Here is a 20,894-nt window from a genome sequence, read left to right as displayed (position 1 = left end):
CCTCCTTCCCTGCCAGGATTTCAAATGATGCAGAAAGAGAAGAACTGTTAAACAGTTGGATTTCAGCATAGAAAATGGCATTTATTCATACTTTTTAAAGAAACGGGTAATTGTGATGGATATATTATGGGTTTCTGTGTTATGTGGGCCTCTTTGATGGGTGATTATGCTACCATAATTTTTTATATCTCCATTCAAACTATATGAACAATCTAGGCTGGCATCCTTGTTCTAATTATGCACCACTTATATCCCTACTGATCATCTGTATCTGCCCATAACCAGCAATTATGGGATACGTGTCCCATTTCTGATTAGGCCACCACCTCCGAATGGCATCTTATGAAGGATTATGATTCTACGGGGGACTAGAAAATGATTTGCAGCCTGAAAGTCTGAGAACAAGAAAAGCTTATGGTGGGGGCATCAAAAGAATACATGCCAAGATTAATCTACTGTATCTAGATGGAAAACAATGGTCCATGACCTAAAGCATCTCTGGCAGTACAGATCATTATCACAGTCATGACACCTCACAATATCATATAGTAATATACAGAGAATGGAGTATACAGCACCTTCCACCAAACAGGAAAGCACAAAAATGGTGTGCAGGGTCAAGGGTTAATAATAAATGTTCAAAGGAAAGGAAAGAATGACCCAAAAATTGCACCACCCCATTTATTATTCAGTGAATCCCATACCACAGGAGGTAAAACTTAACCTTTATTTGTATGTATTAAAATAAACCAAAGGTGAAAAAATGCCAAACGATTAAAATTACAAGAAGGAGGAGCGCATTATTTGCTGAATTCAGTAGTCTACCCCAGATGCTTGAGGATTGATCGTATCCCAACTGATAGGATCATGTAAAAAGCATCATTATGGGGATAAGCTACATAAAGTTCTATAAATTGTGGCAAATGGCAACCGTGGTAGCACTCAATTCCCCAAAGGGTTAATTCACTAGTAAGTGCCAAAATTATTGATCAGGTCGCAACAAACTGTGGGCATCATTTCTATCAGTCCCAGACAGTAGCCGAAAACACCTTCACATGACAGGAAATCGAGAGAGCAAAAACCCATCTTGAAAGGTTACATGATCGGCGTTACGAAAATGCAGCCACTATGGTGCCATTAAGCTACCCAACCTAGGTGCACCCCCAGTGATACTGACGGGTCTCCCGTGAGGTAAGTTGCGGCGCAAGTAACTAATATTACAGCAAATGAACTCCCTGCCTAATTGAGCTAAATTACACCTCTTAGTAATTTTAGCTCAATTAGGCAGGGAGTTCATTTGCTGTAATATTAGTATCAGTATCACTGGGGGTGCACCTAGGTTGGGTAGCTTAATGTGTATCGGAAACGGCGTCTCTTTCTTGAAGATGTTTTACTTGGACGCACAGCCAAAACATACCTCCTAACTGTCCCTTTTTCGGAGGGACAGTCCCTCTTTTGATAGCTCAACCCGCAGTCCCTCATTTGTACTGGAAAGTCCCTCTTTTGTCTGCACTGAACAGCCAGAAAAAGAAACAAAGTTTCTCACTTAATTGGCTTTTAGCAGAGAGCCCAGAACAGCTAACAGGTGCAAATAAGATACTTTGTAACAATTTTGAGACACAAAACCACAATTTAGATAAGGAGAAATATTTTCAAACTTTCATAACCTGCCAAATTTTGTAAAACAAACATGGTAATTAGGGGGTGTGGCCACATAAAGGGGTGTGGTCAAAAATTTGCTGCGCTACGTGCGGAAAAAAAATTTTTGTCCCTCTTTTTACTTCCAAAATGTTGGGAGGTATGGTCAAAACACCTTATATCCAAGTTGATTTCCTGGAGAAATTAATGTAAGACGCTGATAATCCCGTATGCAATTTTACATACATTTATATGACAATATTTATGTTTATGAGTTAAAATAAATATAGAAGGTACAGAGCCCTGATTTCATGAGCTTACAATATAAAGGAGAAAAAATTGATATAAAAATGCCATAGAACAATGATCTTTAAATGAAAAAAAAAAAAAATGCTTTGTACCTCAGAAAGCAAACCATATCCTTATCATATACATTATTACTTATCGAAAATATGTACTTCCATTACCAACAACGTTAAAAAATCATACAGGCAAGCTCCCTCTCAATCTGGCTTGATTACCATTGAATGCATTTGCTAGTTGCATATATTTTATTCTAATTTTGGGACTGTATGATACTTCCTCGAAAAAAAAAAATAGCGCCCTGGGAATCGTAGTTTAGCCACTTCAACTTAACACTCTTGGCGCGGACTAGTAGACTACATTTCCCTTGATGCATCGCGCAGCGGCGGCGCTTTGCTTTATGGGTCTGTAAACATGGCGGCGCGCGGTGTACAGTGGGAAACGTAGTTCTATTTTCACTTCATACAGGGTTGTGTGAACGGACGCGGAAGGAGAAACAAACTACATATCCCGATACGAGGGGGAACGTTTTAGCCTTAGAGGCAAAATACATGAAAAAGTAGGCACCTTTTCCAGTTAGTGTGGAAGCCGAAAAGAAATAGAGGGACACAATGACTTCTGGAAAGGCTTCTAAGGAGTTGCTCCAAATGGATCTGTATGGGCTGCTGGGAGTGGAGCCGGATGCAACAGGAAAGCAGGTAATTCTAGGCACTGAATGATTGACATGGTTAGTTTGGTGGTAAAGGGGAACTCATGGCAATTTAAAACAGGACTTTCCAAGCCACTGTCCATTCTGAGTGTTGGGATACAAACTACTTCACAGACCTTAATAATGTTTTCTGCTTTATAGACTTAAAGGAGAACTAAACCCTAAAAACGAATATGGTTAAATATGTCATATTTTAGATACTGAACTTATTGCACGAGGCTAAAGTTTCAGCTTGTCAATAGCAGCAATGATCCAGGACTTCAAACTTGTCACAGGGGGTCACCATCTTGGAAAGTGTCTGTGACACTCACATGCTCAGTGGGCTCTGATTGGCTGTTGAGAAGCTAAGCTTAGGGCTCGTCACTAATTATCCAGCAGAAAATGAGGTTCCCTGGCTGTAATATAAGCTGATGCTACAGGTTTGCTGATTATTAAATTCTGATGCTAATTGCACTGGTTTCTGAGCTGCCATGTAGTAATTATCTGTATTAATTACTAATCAGCCTTATATTGTGACATTTCTATTCTATGTGAGTGGGTCCCTAAGCTCAGTAAGGGACAGCAGCACAGAGCATGTGCAGTGACTCAGCAGAATAGAAGATGGGGAGCTACTGGGGCATCTTTGGAGACACAGATCTTTACTGCTAAAGGGTTGTGGTTGCCTTGGGCTACTTCCTTAAGGTGGCCATACACGGGCCGATAAAAGCTGCCGACAGACTGTGTCGGCAGCTTATTGGCCCGTGTATGGGGCCCCCCGACGGGCTTCACCGATCGAGATCTGGCCGAAAGTCTGCCAGATCTCGATCGGATGGGACAAAAAATCCCGTTGGATCGCGACCGCATCTATTCGTTGATGCAGTCCCGCGATCCGACCACCTGTTAGGCATCGTTAGGATCCGATCGTTGGGCCGTAGGGCCCACGATCGGATCAGCCCGATATTGCCCACCTCAAGGTGGGCATATCGGAGGGAGATCCGCTCGTTTGGCGACATCGCCAAACGAGCGGATCTCTCCATGTATGGCCACCTTTAGTTCTCTTTAAAGGGGCAGTTATGGCGACAGAGAAGGAACAAGTTGAGGCAGAGGAGGGACAGGATGAGTTGGTGAGGGTTATATGGGGATGCAAGATATGACTGACAATTAGCTTTAAGGGATGTAATGCAGGGGAGCATGTGATGGGAAAAATGTATTTAAACAAGAGGTGGTTCTTATTGTTCTTAAATGTCCTGAGCTGTAAATAAACCTATTTTGCTTATTTATATTGTATTGGTGCATAGATGTATTTTTGTTTGATGACATTTTGTTTAGCAGCTCTCATTGAATTATGGTCTCTTATTAACATTCTTTTTGTCTTGTGGAACAACCTAGATTAAGAAAGCATACAGACAGAAAGCGCTAACTTGCCATCCAGATAAGAATCCAGACAACCCTCGGGCAGGTGAGCCACCATATAGTTTGCTGCATAAAAAAAAAAAAAATATATATATATATATATATATATATATATATATATATATATATATATATATATATATTATATTTTGGTCCAATGAGTATCTGCACTCCAATGCAAAATTAGTTTATATTCAGGATGAAGGTTCTAATGAGGACCGAAAAGTTGGACTCTAATATGATTTGTTGAAATAAACATGATTACAAGATTTTTATGGGTGTGCCGGTTCTGAATTTCGTGGAGATAGATAGATAGTATGAGCGACAACATATTTAATGGCGCTAAAGCAGAATGTAAGCGTTATGATTCTCCTGTTGCTAGGTGAGTAACCACTTACATGTGCTAAAACTATGACAAATGTTTGATAAGCATATAACCATAGAACTAATATCCTCAGCTTTTTGCTCAGTGTTGCTTCATATGTGTGTATGTGAGTTGAGCTAAGGGTTATTAAAAAATGGAAAAGGAAAGCATAATAATTGGCAATGACATTGTGTAGTTATATTATGGACATTTATAATATTATTTATATGTAACATTGTTATTATTTTATTTTTTGTAGCTGAACTGTTTCACCAGCTGTCTCAGGCATTGGAAGTGTTGACTGATGGTGCAGCCAAGGTAAGTGCCAATGTATATGACATAGAACAGAACATTGTTAGAGAACTAGTCTGTTCTGTATAGTAATCATAAAGTATAGGGTTAGGACCTAATACATGTTTCTATAGGCGGCATGTTCTTATGAAACGTTATCCATTCGTTCGGGATATTGCCTATGAATCTACCCAAAGTCAACGGTGGGCATTCTGCAATTCAGCAGATGTTCTTTAACTCCATAATCTAAAACCCCAACCCTTGCATAGTATTCAGTGTAAGCCAGTGCTGTGTGTATGTTTCAAGCTTTTAGTTCAGAGTTGTACAGTGCAAGAAGAAGGTTCTTACACTTAATGGCTTTATTTGGGTAAATCATATAGTAGATCTTGTAGTCCAGAAGCCCACTGTTGGTGACTAACTATGCCCCCAATATCAGCCTATGAAAAAATGGTCTTTTTGCTCTAAATTGAATGGGAAATTGTCCTGAACTTGTGGAGTGTTAGAGTTATCCATGCACAGTATAAAAATATATACTTGGCTGCAATATATGATCCATTTGGATGGGCAAAGCAGCTATAGGAATGGTATGCCAGCAGTTGGACATTCTGCTTATTTCCTTGTGGAATCTTTGTTTGGCTTCCTTATGGTGAAATCACAGAGTATGCACAGGGTGTAATCATCATAAGAGCATGCAAAGCAAAGCTCTCTCTCTTCTCCACCACAGTGTATTGCATATCTCTTGCATTGTTGGGGACATACCTTTCCCATTCATAGCTATAAAGCATCCGGTTGTCAAGCACAGGTGTACGCAAAGCTTGTGTTCACGGAATGTGAGCTGGTTTGGTTTAGGTTGTAGAAGAGCCAGCCACAAGTTGGGTGCTAAGTCAGTGGCTAGAATCTTATTTATGGTTTAGAATACTTCTATCCACAGTTGGGGGACAGGTCCACCACATCCCACCACATTCTTTTTGCCATAGATCCGTTGTATGAAATAATTTTTGCTTTTTTTGAGAGTATACATTGTATAAATTTTCTTTTGTGAGTGTTAATAGAGGATGACTACTGTATCTGTGTATTTTTCCCATTCTTCATTAGCCCAGTCTATGTTCTATATAAAACATACCCAGCTAGTTTTAAATCTGATCTCCAAGCTGTAATGAAAAATGATCATGATAACAAAATTTGCTCATGACGGTCCGTGTATGTGAACCATACTACTATGGTCAATCATACGGGATCACTGATTATCATAATTGTGATTTACATTCTGTTATGTATCCATAGGCAGCATATGACAATCTCCGGAAAGCTAAAGAGGCTGCTGCAAAAAGAACACATAAGTTAGATGAGAAGAGAAAAAAAGTAAAGCTTGGTAAGGAATGACTGTTCTGGTTGGAGGCCCTTGCAGATTCAAGTGGGTGATGATTGCGTGTATACATATGAATGGGGGTGGTTGCCTAGTGTGCAGATATTGATGGCAGTATTGAGATTATTTTCTACAACGTTTGAATTGAAAGCATTCAGATTTATCGCTACAAAGTAGGGATGCACCGAATCCAGGATTCGGTTCGGGATTCAGCCAGGGTTCGGACTTTGTCAGCAGCAATTGGATTCAGCCGAATCTTTGTGCCTGGCTGAACTGAATCCTAATTTGCATATGTAAATTAGGGTAGAGTAGGGAAATCACATGACATTTCATCACAAAAGAAGAATTCTTTCCACTTTTTCCTTTCCTGCCCCAAATTTACATATGCAAATTAGGATTTGGTTCAGTATTCGGCCGAATCTTTCACCAAGGATTCGGCTGAATCCCAAATAGTGGATTCGGTGCATCCCTACTACCAAGACAAGGAATATGGCTTTTCAAAGCAGTTACTTCTGTTATATGCATGTAAAAAATGTTTTCTGTCAAGCAGAAGACCCGATACGACTTAGAACACTAAAACCTATAACCACCGCACACCTTTAATTCACTTCCACTGCACTGGTGGTTCTGGCCCTCCGTTGACCTGGCCAGGTTCCTTAGCAACAGCAAATGATTTTTGAATGGATACACACACACACACACAATTATTTGCAGTCGGGCTTACCCCTTTTATTTTGCTACCAACAGTATCAACATTTCGGGGGGGGGCCTGATATAGTAAATAATTGTGTGTGTGTGTGCGGATCCGTTCAAAAATAATTAAGTCTGTAATGGTAAGAGAACCTGCATATTATAACTGATCCGCTGTGAGGTGGGTTGTGGGTGGGAATGTGCTGTTACCTGCTGCTTTGGAATAGCAGTTCCTTGAGTCCTGTTTAACTGAGGTTCTTATCTCTATCGCCTGTAAGACTTAGAGGCACGTGAGCGGGAGGCACAGACTCTGGTGACAGAAGAAGATGAAGCACAAGTCACACGAACGTTAGAACAAGAGGTGGGTGCAGAGTAACCTGTATGGTTAGAATTTTATTCAAAATGGGAAAGCGAAGTTTGCTGTACAGGACCTAGTTATGTTTAACTACTTTATTGTATTGCACTTTCCCAACAAGACCATTATTAATAACAGACAAGGCTGCTTTCACCATAGATGTTGGTGTTATGGACCTGTAACAATAATATACAGTGAGAGACCTGCAGTGCACATGTTGCAGTGCAGGTAATTTATATAACTCCCAATTGGCCGTAGATTTCTCTGTCACCCTGATTTTATTATAATCTGCCTAGAATGGATTTTTGGCACAACACGTTGATATCTCTGCTTTATAATGTTACTTCTGTCTCAGATCATACGCCTCCGGGAAGAAGGATCAAGGCAGCTGGAAGAGCAACAGAGGCTGGTACGGGAGCAAATCAAAGCCGAGATGGCACCGAGGCTACAAGGTATACAGTCCCTGATTAGGCAGTTTGGTTTTAACGACGATGTTTATGCTTACTTTGCCTTTATTTTCTCAATTCTGTTCAATTAACCCACGGTTTATATATGTACCAAAAGGAAGGAACTGTGATCTTCTGCCGTGCTTGGACTGGCAATCTGCGAATTCTGGCAAATGTCAGGGAGGCTGCTATAAGATAAACAAAATAGAAAAGAGGGTCCATCAACGTAAAGTAACTCACCAAGTGTTGGAAGAGGCCCAAGTGCGCTGCCCTGAGCCTTCAGCAAGGAGAGCGGTCACAACCAGAAATTTATAGAGCAGGCACTCAAATAAAGGCAATCTTCCCCCAGGCAGTAGAATTCAGTAAAATTATTTTATGTCATTATCAGCCTTACGCGTTTCATGTTATACACACTTTGGGGCAGATTTATTAAGGGCCAAATTGAAAATTCTAATTTTCTAATTTTTTTTATGGTCAAAACTGTCAAATTCGACTAGGGAGATATCTAAATTCAATTTTGAGTTTTTTAATAATTAAAGAATTCGACTTTGCCATCTAAAACCTGCTGAATTGCTGTGTACGTCAATGTGAGTGGTCCAGAGATCAGTTTGGAGATGTTTGCAGCCTTCCTGACATTCAAGTTTTTTTTCAGAGAAAACACTCAAATCGATTCGGGTCACTTAAATTCGTCCGAGTTAAAAAAAAAATGTAATTCTAATAATAAATTTCAACTAGTCGAATTCCGAATTTATGGAAGTTTAAAAAAATTTGACACTTTATAAATGTGCCTCTTATTTAAAGCCTATGACTAAGTGTGTATAACACGAAACACGTAAGGCTAATAATGACATAATAAAATTATCTTACTCAATTCTACTTCATAGGGGAAGATTGCCTTTATTTGAGTGCCTACTCTACAAATTCCTGGTTGGGGCTGCTATAAGATGCCATAGACAGTGGTGGTGGGCTGTGTGGGCCTCTGTATAATTGGGCCTATTTTGAATACCACTGTAGGATGGAAATGGTTGTCTACTAAGTACTGTCTAAATCTTCACATTCTCTACCATTTTCTATAGGCCAAAGTGCTAGTGGTGCTGGAGATGGGACAGTATCTGCTAAACTCAAGGTAAGAACTTGTAACATCCTCTTGCTGGATTGTGCCCTGCTCTGCTACTTTGTTTGTTTTTTAGTGCTTTAAGTATTTTACATTTTGTTCAAATTTATATATATATATATATATATATATATATATATATATATATATATATATATATATATATATATATATATATATATATATATTTTTTTATAGATTTTCATTTTTACATAAAGTATAAGATATATACAGTATATATATATATATATACTGTATATATCTTATACTTTATGTAAAAATGAAAATCTATAAAAAAAAAAACCAGAGCTCTTATTGGGAAGGCTTGCCGCTGTATATTTATTGTAATTAGGGATGTGCCGAATCCAGGATTCGGTTCCTTCTGCCCGGCCGAAACTAATCGGAATCTTAATTTGCATATGCAAATTAGGGTTCGAACGGAAATTGCGAGTTCCCTAAACTAATCGGAATCTTAATTTGCATATGCAAATTAGGATTCGGTTCGGTAGTCGGCCAATCTTTCTCGAAGGATTCGGGGGTTTGGCCAAATCCAAAATAGTGGTTTCGGTGCATCCCTTATTGTAATAAATGTGTCCCTTATGTTAAAGGAAATAATATTTAAAGAATATGTTGTTCCTTTGTTTAGTATTTTATTACATGGATATTAATAGCAGTCTCAGATAGTGGTGTCCATCCCTACCAGATGCTGCTGAACTACAACACCCAAAATCCCTCAGACAGCCAAATGCTGACATCTGGAAGTCCACAGGTTGCACATTGATGAACCTAAAAGGAACAGTAACGTCAAAAAATAAGTGTTTTAAAGTAATGAAAATAAAATGCAGTGTTGCCCTGCACAGGTAAAACTGATGTATTTGCTTAAAAAACACTACTATAGTTTATATAAATAAGATGCTGTATAGCCATGGGGGCAGCCATTCAAAGGAGAAAAGGCTCCGATTACACAGCAGATAGCAAATAAGCTCTGTCTGTCTAATGGTGTTATCTGTTATCCATTAGTTAACCAGTGCCATATAGCCGTTTTTCAATTTCCGCCATTGCTCCACAGCAGCTTGTTTATATGAACTATAGTAGTGTTTCTGAAGCAAACAGATCAGTTTTACCAGTGCAGGGCAACACTACATGATATTTTCATTACTTTAAAATACTTTCATTTTTTGGTGTTACTGTTCATTTAAACTACAGATGGAGCCACTGTTATACGTGCATCACCCCTTTCTCCAATGAAGATGTTCTCTATATGTTCTAGATGCACACATAACATTAAAGGGGTTGTTCAGCTTTAAGTTAACTTTTAGTATGAATGACAGAGCGATATTCTGAGATAATTTGTAACTGTTTTTCTGTTTTTTTATTATTTGTGGTTTTTGAGTTATTTAGCTTTTTAATCAGCAGCTCTCCAGATTGGAAATCTGGTGGCTAGGGTACAAATTTCCCTAGCAACCATGCATGGATTTGAATGAGAGACAGGAATATGAACAGGAGGGGACACAATTAGAAAGATGAATGAAAAGTAGCATTTGTAGTCTTAAAGAGCATTTGTTTTTAGATGGGGTCAGTGACCCCCATTTGAAAGCTGGAAAGAGACCGAAGATGAAGGCAAATACTAAAAAAAACTATTAAAAATAAATAATGAAGACTAATTGAAAAGTTGCTTAGAATTTCTCCTCCTATAACATACTAACAGTTAACCTAAAGGTGAACCATCCATTTAACTCTGTATTTCAAATCCATGTTTATTGATAATTCTTTTGTCCTGGTCACTGTACAGTCTCTTAAGTTGACACTGTTTTCCATTTGTACAAAATGTGTGTTTAGAAAATGCAATTTCCAAATCTTTAATAACAAGGAAAGCCACAGAAGAAAACTTTACCCAATTCTTCTTCCCATCCCCCCCTTCCTTCTTAGCTGAAATGGAAGTGCAAAAAGGATGATGATACAAGAGGCGGATATACAGAAGATGTGCTCAGGCAGCTCCTTCAGAAGGTAAGTAATCCTCTGTTCCTTCTTGTGCCACATCTATAATTTCATGAGTTAATACAGCCACACCTTTACAGGGATTGGACAGTCCAGAAAATCTTTGGTGATTGTGTGTATGTGATTTTATTATTGGAGATGATTTTGTAATACAATAACATTGGCCTAATTGTGTTTGTCCAGATGTCAGTTGCTGACCGAGTCTCCTTGAAAGTATAAATTCCCACCCCCTGCCTATCTTAAAGGGATACTGTCATGGGAAAAAACATTTTTTTCAAAATAAACCAGTTAATAGTGCTGCTCCAGCAGAATTCTGCACTGAAATCCATTTCTCAAAAGAGCAAACAGATTTTTTTATATTCAATTTTGAAATCTGACATGGGGCTAGACATTTTGTCAATTTCCCAGCTGCCCCAAGTCATGTGACTTGTTCTCTGATTAACTTCAATCACTCTTTACTGCTATACTGAAAGTTGGAGTGATATCACCCCCTCCCTTTCCCCCCCCCCCAGCAGTCAAACAAAAGAACAATGGGAAGGTAACCAGATAGCAGCTCCCTAACACAAGATAACAGCTGCCTGGTAGATCTAAGAACAACACTCAATAGTAAAATCCAGGTCCCACTGAGACACATTCAGTTACAATGAGAAGGAAAAACAGCAGCCTGCCAGAAAGCATTTCTCTCCTAAAGTGCAGGCACAAGTCACATGACCGGGGGCAGCTGGGAAATTGACAATATGTCTAGCCCCATGTCAGATTTCAAAATTGAATATATATTTTGCTCTTTTGAGAAATGGATTTCAGTGCAGAATTTTGCTGGAGTAGCACTATTAACTGATGCGTTTTGAAAAAAACATGTTTTCCAAGGACAGGATCCCTTTAATATTTAATAATGTTTAAGGTAACTAAACTAAGCCTAGCCCAAATCATCCATGTCCTTATAGCAGCGATCCCCAACCATTTTTGGAATATTGAATATAAAGAAATCTGTTTGCTCTTTTGAGAAATGGATTTCAGTGCAGAATTCTGCTGGAGTAGCACTATTAACTGATTCATTTTGAAAAAAATTTTTTTCCCATGACAGTATCCCTTTTAAGTTTTTGTAAATGTATTCCCATAGCCAATGGGAGGCCTTTGAGGTTCACGGGTTCAGCATGATTGATGATCCTTGCATGAAGAAGTATTGGAAGAAATAGAAGTGTAGTATATAGGCCATGCCCACCAGGGGGCACTAAAACAAAAACAAAAGCTCATTTATGAATCAGTTAAGCTGGAACCCCAGTTATCGGCAAGGAAGTGGGTTACTAGAAGGCAACGTATCATAGACTAGGCTTTAGTTTATATGTCTCATAAGAACAATGGCACTTGCAGTGGTGGTTATTGGCATTTTTCTCCACTTAGAATACACTCAGGGCCCCACTTTTAACCACCATTTGAGGTTATTTCATAACTGGGCAGGGAATCGCATTTAATTCCTATCTACAAGATTACTATTGACTTCAGTAATGCACCACAGTTTCCTATAGACTAACCCATACCCTGGGGGAATTCACAAAAGGGTCGGGAACGAAAAAATAAATCTCGTAGAAAGTGTCGTAATAACAGCCGACAAATTCCCCGGGCATTTACCCGCCAATTTTCCGACGTGACACTTTTTGAAATAGTGTCGTTAAAAGTGGGGGCGTTTTTTTTCTGCGCCACTTTTCACGGCATTTTTATGAATTGCTCGTAATCCCAACCCGACGCTTAGGCTCTCCAAAATGAAAATGTCGGTCAAATCGTCTTTTGAAAACGCTCGGTAAGATGTCGGCTGTCCGTCGAAAAGATATACGACATTTTGGAAAATTATCGGACTTATGAGACATTCAGAGACGGTAACGTCTGCCTTTGTGAATTTGCCATTTGTACGACATTTTACACATTTGTCGACCTCCACTTCTGGGTTACTTATTTTATTGACACTTTTGTGAATTCCCCCATAGAATCTATAGCTGTGGGTTAGAATGACCCTAAAAGTCAATAGAGCTTTTCTAGATGATCACTCAGGACATTTCTTATTAGTTGTTATGTGTTTTTACCCCCGGATTAATATTACATATTATTCTATCTATCTATCTATCTATCTATCTATCTATCTATCTATCTATCTATCTATCTATCTAACTCTCTATCTCTCTTTATCATCTATCTGTTTATCTATCTATCTATCTATCTATTTATTTATCTATCTCTCTATCATCTATATATTTATCATCTATCTATTTATCTATCTCTCTATCTATTTATCTATCATCTATCTATCTAATCTATCTATCATCATCTCTCTCTCTCTCTCTCTCTATCATCTATCTATTTATCTCTCTATCTATCTCTCTATTTATCTATCTCTCTATCTATCTATCTATCATCTATCTATCTATTTATATCTCTATCATTTATCTCGCTATCTATCATCTATTTATCAATCTATCTTTCTATCTATTTATCTATCTATCTTTCTATCTATTTATCTATCTATCTTTCTATCTATTTATCTATCTATCTTTGATCTATCTATTTATCTAGCTATCTATCTCTCTTTATCATCTATTTATCTATCTATATCTATCGATCTCTCTCTCTATCTATCTCTCTATTTATTTATCTATCTCTCTATCATCTATATATTTATCATCTATCTATGTATCTATCTCTCTATCTATCTATCATCTATCTATCTAATCTATCTATCATCTCTCTCTATCTATCTATTTATATCTCTATCATCTATTTATCTATCTATCTATCTGTCATCTATCTATTTATATCTCTATCATCTATCTCGCTATCTATCATCTATTTATCTATCTATCGATCTATCTCTCTATCATCTATCTCTATTTATCATCTATCTATTTATCTAATCTATCTATCATCAATCTATTTATCTCTCTATCTATTTATCTATCTATCATCTATCTATCTGTCATCTATCTATTTATATCTCTATCATCTATCTCGATATCTATTTATCTATCTATCCATCTATCTATTATCCATCTATCTATCTATCTATCTATCTATCTATCTATTGATCTATTATCTATCTATCTATCTTTCTATCTATCATCAATCTATTTATCTCTCTATCATCTATCTCTCTATCTATCTATTTATCTATCTCTCTATCTATCTATTTATCTATCTCTCTATCTATCTATCTGTCATCTATCTATTTATATATCTATCATCTATCTTGCTATCTATCGTCTATCTCTCTATCTATCATCTGTCTATCTATCATCTGTCTATTTATCATCTATCTCTCTCTCTCTGTCTATTTATCTATCTATCTAGCTATCATGACCTGCCATACAGTATAAACAGGGACCAGGTTAAATATGTTCCTTATTTGATTACTTTTATATTGTGTGTTGCCTGGCCTTGAGTCTGGCCCATCTATAAACACACTACATTTACTTGCACACAGATTATAAATATTATTTACTGCCCCATTATGCATGCCACGGAAACAAAGGCAGCTATTTTTAGTCACATAGTAAGTTAGGTTGAAAAAATTCAACCTTCAATAGTCTATATATAACCTGCCTAACTGCTCGTTGATCCAGAGGAAAGCAAAAAAAAAAAAAAAGATGGTAATCGGACCAATGCAAAAAGAAAAGTGTTTATACTGTTGGGATACTTCCATTAAAGTTTATATGTGTAGTGATTGATGCATTTCATTCTGTTACAGTATGGGCAAGTTACAAATTTACTCGTCTCCAGCAAGAAAGGATCTGCCATAGCCGAGTTTTCATCATTCAAAGCTGCAGTAAGTTCTACTTCTTTCTTTCTGAGCTTTCATATGAAATACTCTTGTGGAGAGACTCTTGAGACCATATAGCAGGTTTAGCTCCTTTCCAAGCCAAGATTCCATTTCCATTGAAGCCAGCATCTGTTACATTGTTTCAGTAGTCCGAACCAGCAGTGCAGAGAACATCAAGAGACAAGCAGATGCTGAATTCAATAAAAATCACATTTACAAATAACACAATGGGGAGAATTCACAAAAGTGGAGAGAGCCCATTTTTGGAGTAAAAGTGGTGGTAAACTGGTGTAAAATACTTTCTCCATATTCACAAACAGAAATCCGCCTAAATTCCAACTGAACCGCCACCATTCTTTAGTAAAAGAAAGAGACTTTACAGACACTTTTATGAATTTGTCTTTTAAACGACATAAAAATGGCGCAAAAATTTTAAACAACATTTTCTCCCGACATTTTATAAATGGAGTAAAGCTCAGTGTAACTATTCCTCATGTGTCAGATCAATTCTAAAATCATTTGCTCTGCTTTGGTTCAGCCAATCTTTATTTCAAACCTCTTGTAGGTGCCCCATTGGGGAATTATTATTATATTAATAGGGACCAGCATTTTATAGTCAGGGCACAAGTTTGTGTCTAACCCTATAGGTGTAAAACCCTCATTAAAGGACAAGTAAACCTTTAAAATAAGTGAATGTAAAATTGACGAGTGCTATTTTAAGCACTTTTGTAATTTACATTCATTATTTACTTTTTATTCCAAGATATTCCAAGTGATACATGTACTGTTAATTTGAATGAATTTTGTTACAACAGTGCCACCTGCTGGTCATTTTCTGACCATTCTGATCACCAAGTAGTCAAAGAAGTTGTCAGGAGAGAGAAAGAGGCTGCTCTGATGTTCTTCTGGTTAGGAAAGATTTAAGAGCGGTTTCTAATTTTGTTTTTTTAGTAGAAGAACATCAGAGCAGCCTCTTTCTTTTTCCTGAAACTTCTCTGACTACTTGGTGGTCAGAATGGTCAGAAACTGCCCAGCAGGTGGCGACGCTGTAACAAAATTAATTCAAATTAACAGTACATGTATCCCTTAATATCTTGGAATAAAAAAACAATGAATGTACATTGCAAAATCTTTTAAATAGCATTCTCATCAATTTTATATTCACTTATTTTAAAGATTTACTTATCCTTTAACAAAACAAGTAAACACCAATTAAACAAAAAAAAGTGTATTTTATACAATTTGTGTAGTTGTATCTTAATGAATGAGGCAATATTAGCAATTTGAGTGAATAAATTATCTAAAGGAAAAGTAAAGCTTCCCAGGCATCTTTTTTTAGTTTTAGCAGCACTGAGACACTTGATAATAAAACATTTCTGATACAAACCCTTATATTAGGCAAAATAGCATTTTTTTTTATTTAGACCCTTATATCTTGTTACAGAAGTTGAATTTCATAAACACGTAGGCAGATTTAGAAAGCCCGGGTTATCCTGAAAAAAATAATGTATAATTTTCCTACGTAAATAAACCCCCCCTACCCCGAAAATTCCAATTTGATCACTTTAGTAAGAGCTAAAGACAAATTCAAGAAAAATGTCGTTAAAATGTTGTGCGAAAGACACAATCTGAAAACTGTCTGTTTAAAGGACAAATTCACAAAAGTGGAGATAGAAGTTTGTGAATTTGGTGGGAAATCCGACATTTTTATCTCCACTTTTATTTAGTTCCAATATCACCACTTTTGTGAATTCCTCCCCAATGTCTTGAATTACAAAGTTAGTTGGCCCCAGTTGTACATATTTACCAATGTAGATAATTTGAGCCATTATTCAGCGCAAAGAACACCGGTGAGCACATGACCAAGGAATGGATCCCCCATGGATTGTGTATTGGCAAAAAAAATATTTTATGAGTTTGAACCCCTTCTGCCTTTAGATGTTGCCGGACTGATGTAAATACTTTCTACCCCACAGGAAATGGCAGTGAGAAATGAATCGGGCCTTTTAAGTAACCCTCTAACACTCTCATGGCTGGATGCCCCTCCACCTTCCACTATCCAGGAGAATTTCAGTTCATCTTATATCAGTAGTCACTCTGCACCTCTCCAGGTAACAATTCCATGTTGGCTCTGCATTGATAAACACAATTTAAAGGAAAAGTAAACCCTGCTCCGGATGTTGATTGGCAAGCATGGGTAATGGAAGCTAAGCTTATCCTGGCTTCTGTTGCAGCTACTCCTGGTCAAAGTCAGGGAACCAGAGATGGGAACAGGCCAGATATGGCGGCCATTAGTGCCAGTTCAGTCAAATGAAGTCTTTTTGGAGCAGAATAGTTAAACTGGCAACTCGGAGGGGTTTCGATTTCTTTTAAATAACTTTATCAGTTGCCTTGTGCCACTGAAAGTGCATGGGAACCAAAAACTTTTTTAAATGCCCTAAAGAAACAGATGAGTTGGCAATGGTTTTGTCATACGGCTCCTTGTGAGCCTCCATGTGCCTGCGCCTGTACTAAAAAACCCCTACCCTACATAGACCCCTCCCTCCTCCCCCCAGCCTAGCTGCTACCCCAGGCAAATGCCCCTAACTCATTACTTACCCCTCCGGGCAGAGTTTATGGCAGTCACGTTGTATGTTTCAACCAGTGGAATATACTGTGCACTGGTATAAGGGAAACAAGGAAGTAAATCACTTTCCAGCCGCAGTTCGCTAATCTGATTATTCCATGGATCAACCACCATTGAGCCGTTATCTTAATGAAGTACATCCGTGGATATAAGATGCTTAAAGGGGTTGTTCACCTTCACTTTTACATTAATTCTGATTCAGTGTGGTGACTAAGGGCAGAGACGCATGGTCAGATTCGGAGAGATTATGGTAGTCGCCCAGCGACAAATCTCCTCTTCTTCAGGGCGCCTAAGCTCCCCCAACTGCCTTCCCTGCCGGCTAGAATGTAAATCGATGGTGGGATGGCACTCGGGGGAGGTTTGTTTTCTGAAGTCGCCTGAAGTTTCCTTGTGAGGTCGGCGGGAGGCAGTTGGGAGAGATTAGTCGCCCCGAAGAAGAGGAGATTTGTCGCCGGACGACTAATCTTCCCGGATCTGACTGCGTGTCTCTGCCCTTAGGTGGTGTTATATCCGGGAACTCTGTTACTCAGGGGTTCCAATTACAGTCAGAACTAAAAGGGAATCCGATGCATCACGCATGCAAAATGTGCTAAATATATTTATTTATATTTATAACTGAATTGAAAAAAAGGGTCTGAAGGTGAACCAACGATGGAATCAGATGGCACCTGCACATGCAAAATGATTGGTTTATTGAGATCTCCACACTACACTTTGGCAGGATCTACCCCCTTTCTCAAGTGTTCTCGCCTTGAGAAACACTTAAGAAAGGGCGTAGATCCTCTGAAAAGTTGTGTAGAGATCTCAATAACCCAATCATTTTGCATGTGTGGGTGCCATCCGATTCCCTCGTTGTTCACCTTCAGACCCTTTTTTTCAATTCAGTTCATTTCAACCTGCATCACAACAATCCCAGACAATGTGTTCCTCGAAACAAAGGCTTGTGGGATACATAAACCGGGGAGGTCTAGGTCTTCTATTTGCAGGACATTTGTGATGGAACCCGTTATACCCCGACATATCAGAAGAACTTGAAGATCATTCTTACTAAGTGGCAGAATTATCAAAGGTTGAATTTTGAATTGATGTGAATTGGTTTTTACTGTAAAAAATCCGAATGTTCTCGCAACTAGAATGGGAGGTTATTTAGGAAAAAAATTGATTGAATGGGAATGATCTTGGAATAGAATATGAACGAAACTCGAATCAAATTACCCTCCGAAAAAAATTGAAGGTTTTAGGTGGCGAATATTCTAATTAGAACTATTTCCATGGTCGAGATGCGATAATTCTCACATTTGAATTGGGGGATTAAAATTCGAATGTGTGAATTTTGACACCAACATAAAATCGAAAATTCAAAGGCACTATTCGACCCTTAGTAAATCTGCCCCTAAATGTTAATTGTTTTTCTCTCCAGGGTTCTGTACGCTCAGAGCGGGATTTCGAAAGCTTGGTGATGATGAAGATGAGACAAGCGGCCGAGCGTCAGCGGCTCATAGAGCAAATGCAAAGAGAAGATGACGACTGAACCCTTAATACACCGCCCAACGGACAGATTTGGGGTTTTTTTTTTATCTGGTTGCTGATTTTTTTCCAGCAGTTTTGGTTTGTTCTCTGTACTAATAAGCGTCTTTATAAGACGTGAACCTCTAAGTGGGATGATACAGACTCTTGCCCTTGTAACCTGGAGAGAAATAATGAACCAAACCAGGTTGGTGAGCCAGTTGCTTCACAGTCCTGCACCAAAAATGTCAAAAGACATTTGTTTTTATTTGCACACTGGCGATAACGGGATTTGTATATGACATTCTGTACTTGGTTATTAAATCTCATATACTTACCGGTCACTGGATTGTTTTTTGTGAATTTTTTTCTGACCTTTTCGGGCAAAAATCTGAAAAATTCTGGCTGTATGGGAAAAAGCCTGAAAAAAAATAGAGCAAAAAAAAATGTACGATTTGGGAATCCGAAAATCCACTATGTCAGACCTGCCGAGGTTGTGTATAAGTCAATGGCAGAGGTCCCTATCCTATTTGGACGTTTCTGTGGTCTGCACCGGAATTACCCCAAAAATCCAACCGTTACAGGTAAAAATCTGAAAAATTCGGGCTTTTTGAAAAAAATCTAGCGATTCGGAGGGAAAACTCAGAAAAAACATACGATTTGGGTTTATGTTAGATTTTATCTAGTTTTTACCCAAACCGATTAAATCAAACTTTTTAAATAATAAATAAGGTTAAATCGTGTATTCTAGTTTGGTCTGTTTTTTTTTAATTTACAAAAATCTAAAAAGGTTCAGATTTTGATAAATCCACCCCTCTTTGAAGAGATTTATTAAAGCCCAATGCAGCAAAAGCCAGAATCCGAAAATCCGCCATCTCACACCTGCGGAGGTTGTGTATAAGTCAATGGCAGAGGTCCCTATCCTATTTGGACGTTTCCGACCGTTTCAGGTAAAAATCTGAAAAACTTGTGCTTTTTGTGAAAAACTCAGAAAAAAAACATACGATTTGGGTTTACGTTAGATTTTATAGAGTTTTTACCCAAACCGATTAAATCAAACTTTTAAAATAATAAATAAGGTTAAATTGTGGATTCGAGTTTGGTCTTGCTTTTTTAAATTTAAAAAAATCTGAAAGGTTCAGATTTTCATAAATCCACCCCTCTTTGAAGAGATTTATTAAAGCCAAATGCAGCAAAAAGCCAATGTAAGTCAATGGCAGAGGTCCCTATCCTATTTTGAAGTTTCTGTGGTCTGCAATGAAATTTCCCCGAAAATCCGACCTTTTCGGGAAACAGCCTGAAAAAAATCGAGCGATTCGGGGGGGAAAACTCAGAAAGAAATGTACGATTTGGTTTGTGTATAAGTCAATGGCAGAGGTCCCTATCCAATGTTGAAGTTTCTGTGGTCTGCACTGGAATTATCCCGAAAATCTGACCTTTTCGGGCAAAAAGCCTGAAAAAAATTTGTGGATTCGTGGAAAAACCAGAAAAAAAACCATACGATTTGGAAATCCGAAAATCCACCATCTCAGACCTGCTGAGGTCGAGATTCCTAGAATCAAGAGTTGCTAGGAAAAAACTAAGATTTGGGTTTACGCTCTATTTTATCGAGTTTTTACCCGAACCGATTAAATCAAACTTTTTAAATAATAAATATGGTTAAATTGTGGATTCAAGTTTAGTCTGGCTTTTTTTTTTAATTTAAAAAATTCACTATCTAGGATAGATTTTAGTGAATTCGCGTTGTCCTGGCGTATCTACGCCTGGCTGTGAGCAAAGCTGACGCTGGCAAATTTTCGGAGGTTAGTAAATTTGCCCCATAGTCGTTCGTTGGTAAAGGGGTAGGAGGGATAAGAGCCACAGTTTAGCTAATACTGAGGTGTCCGTAGACCACCGTAGACTTACCCAAAACATGACTTTGTTTTGCAGATATTCCGCAGGCACCCAACACGCTACAATACTGATTCTAATGGTACTTTCCTTATGACAAATACTCACAGATCTCTATAGACATGCAGCTATATCCATTTATATTTCCAAAATATAAAACATACAACATTTGAACACCATTTCATAACAACATGTGAACATATCGATACATTTTTTTTAAAAAAAATTTAAACAAGAAATTAGACCGACCAGCCTAGACTGTTGAATTAATCAGAGAGGTGATAAAGCCCTAATCTCTACCCAATCGTATTCCTTCTGCTAACCTTTCCTCTGTGCCACCCTATCTTCACACCCCAGAGACTACCTAAACTGCTGTCTATCCATGTAGCATCCAATGAGCT

General features: G+C 38.0%; 1 protein-coding gene across 2 annotated transcripts; it reads left to right on the top strand.

The window, feature by feature from the left end:
- The first annotated feature begins 2,434 nt into the window (after positions 1–2,434).
- Positions 2,435–18,947, top strand: dnajc17.S (DnaJ heat shock protein family (Hsp40) member C17 S homeolog). Of its 2 annotated transcripts, XM_041574083.1 has the most exons (12): positions 2,435–2,639; positions 4,019–4,088; positions 4,666–4,724; positions 5,982–6,069; positions 7,032–7,114; positions 7,464–7,560; positions 8,631–8,680; positions 9,372–9,437; positions 10,598–10,675; positions 14,400–14,477; positions 16,448–16,582; positions 18,518–18,947. In XM_041574083.1, exons 1-12 carry the CDS (start codon positions 2,553–2,555, stop codon positions 18,626–18,628), a joined length of 1,002 nt encoding a protein of 333 aa, XP_041430017.1. In that variant the 5' UTR covers positions 2,435–2,552; the 3' UTR covers positions 18,629–18,947.
- Positions 18,948–20,894: the final 1,947 nt, after the last annotated feature.

The sequence above is a fragment of the Xenopus laevis genome, chromosome 8S (assembly GCF_017654675.1).
Source record: "Xenopus laevis strain J_2021 chromosome 8S, Xenopus_laevis_v10.1, whole genome shotgun sequence".
NCBI lineage: Eukaryota > Metazoa > Chordata > Amphibia > Anura > Pipidae > Xenopus > Xenopus laevis.
Note: the sequence above shows the minus strand (reverse complement) of the source record. Positions and strands in the feature narration are given on the sequence as shown.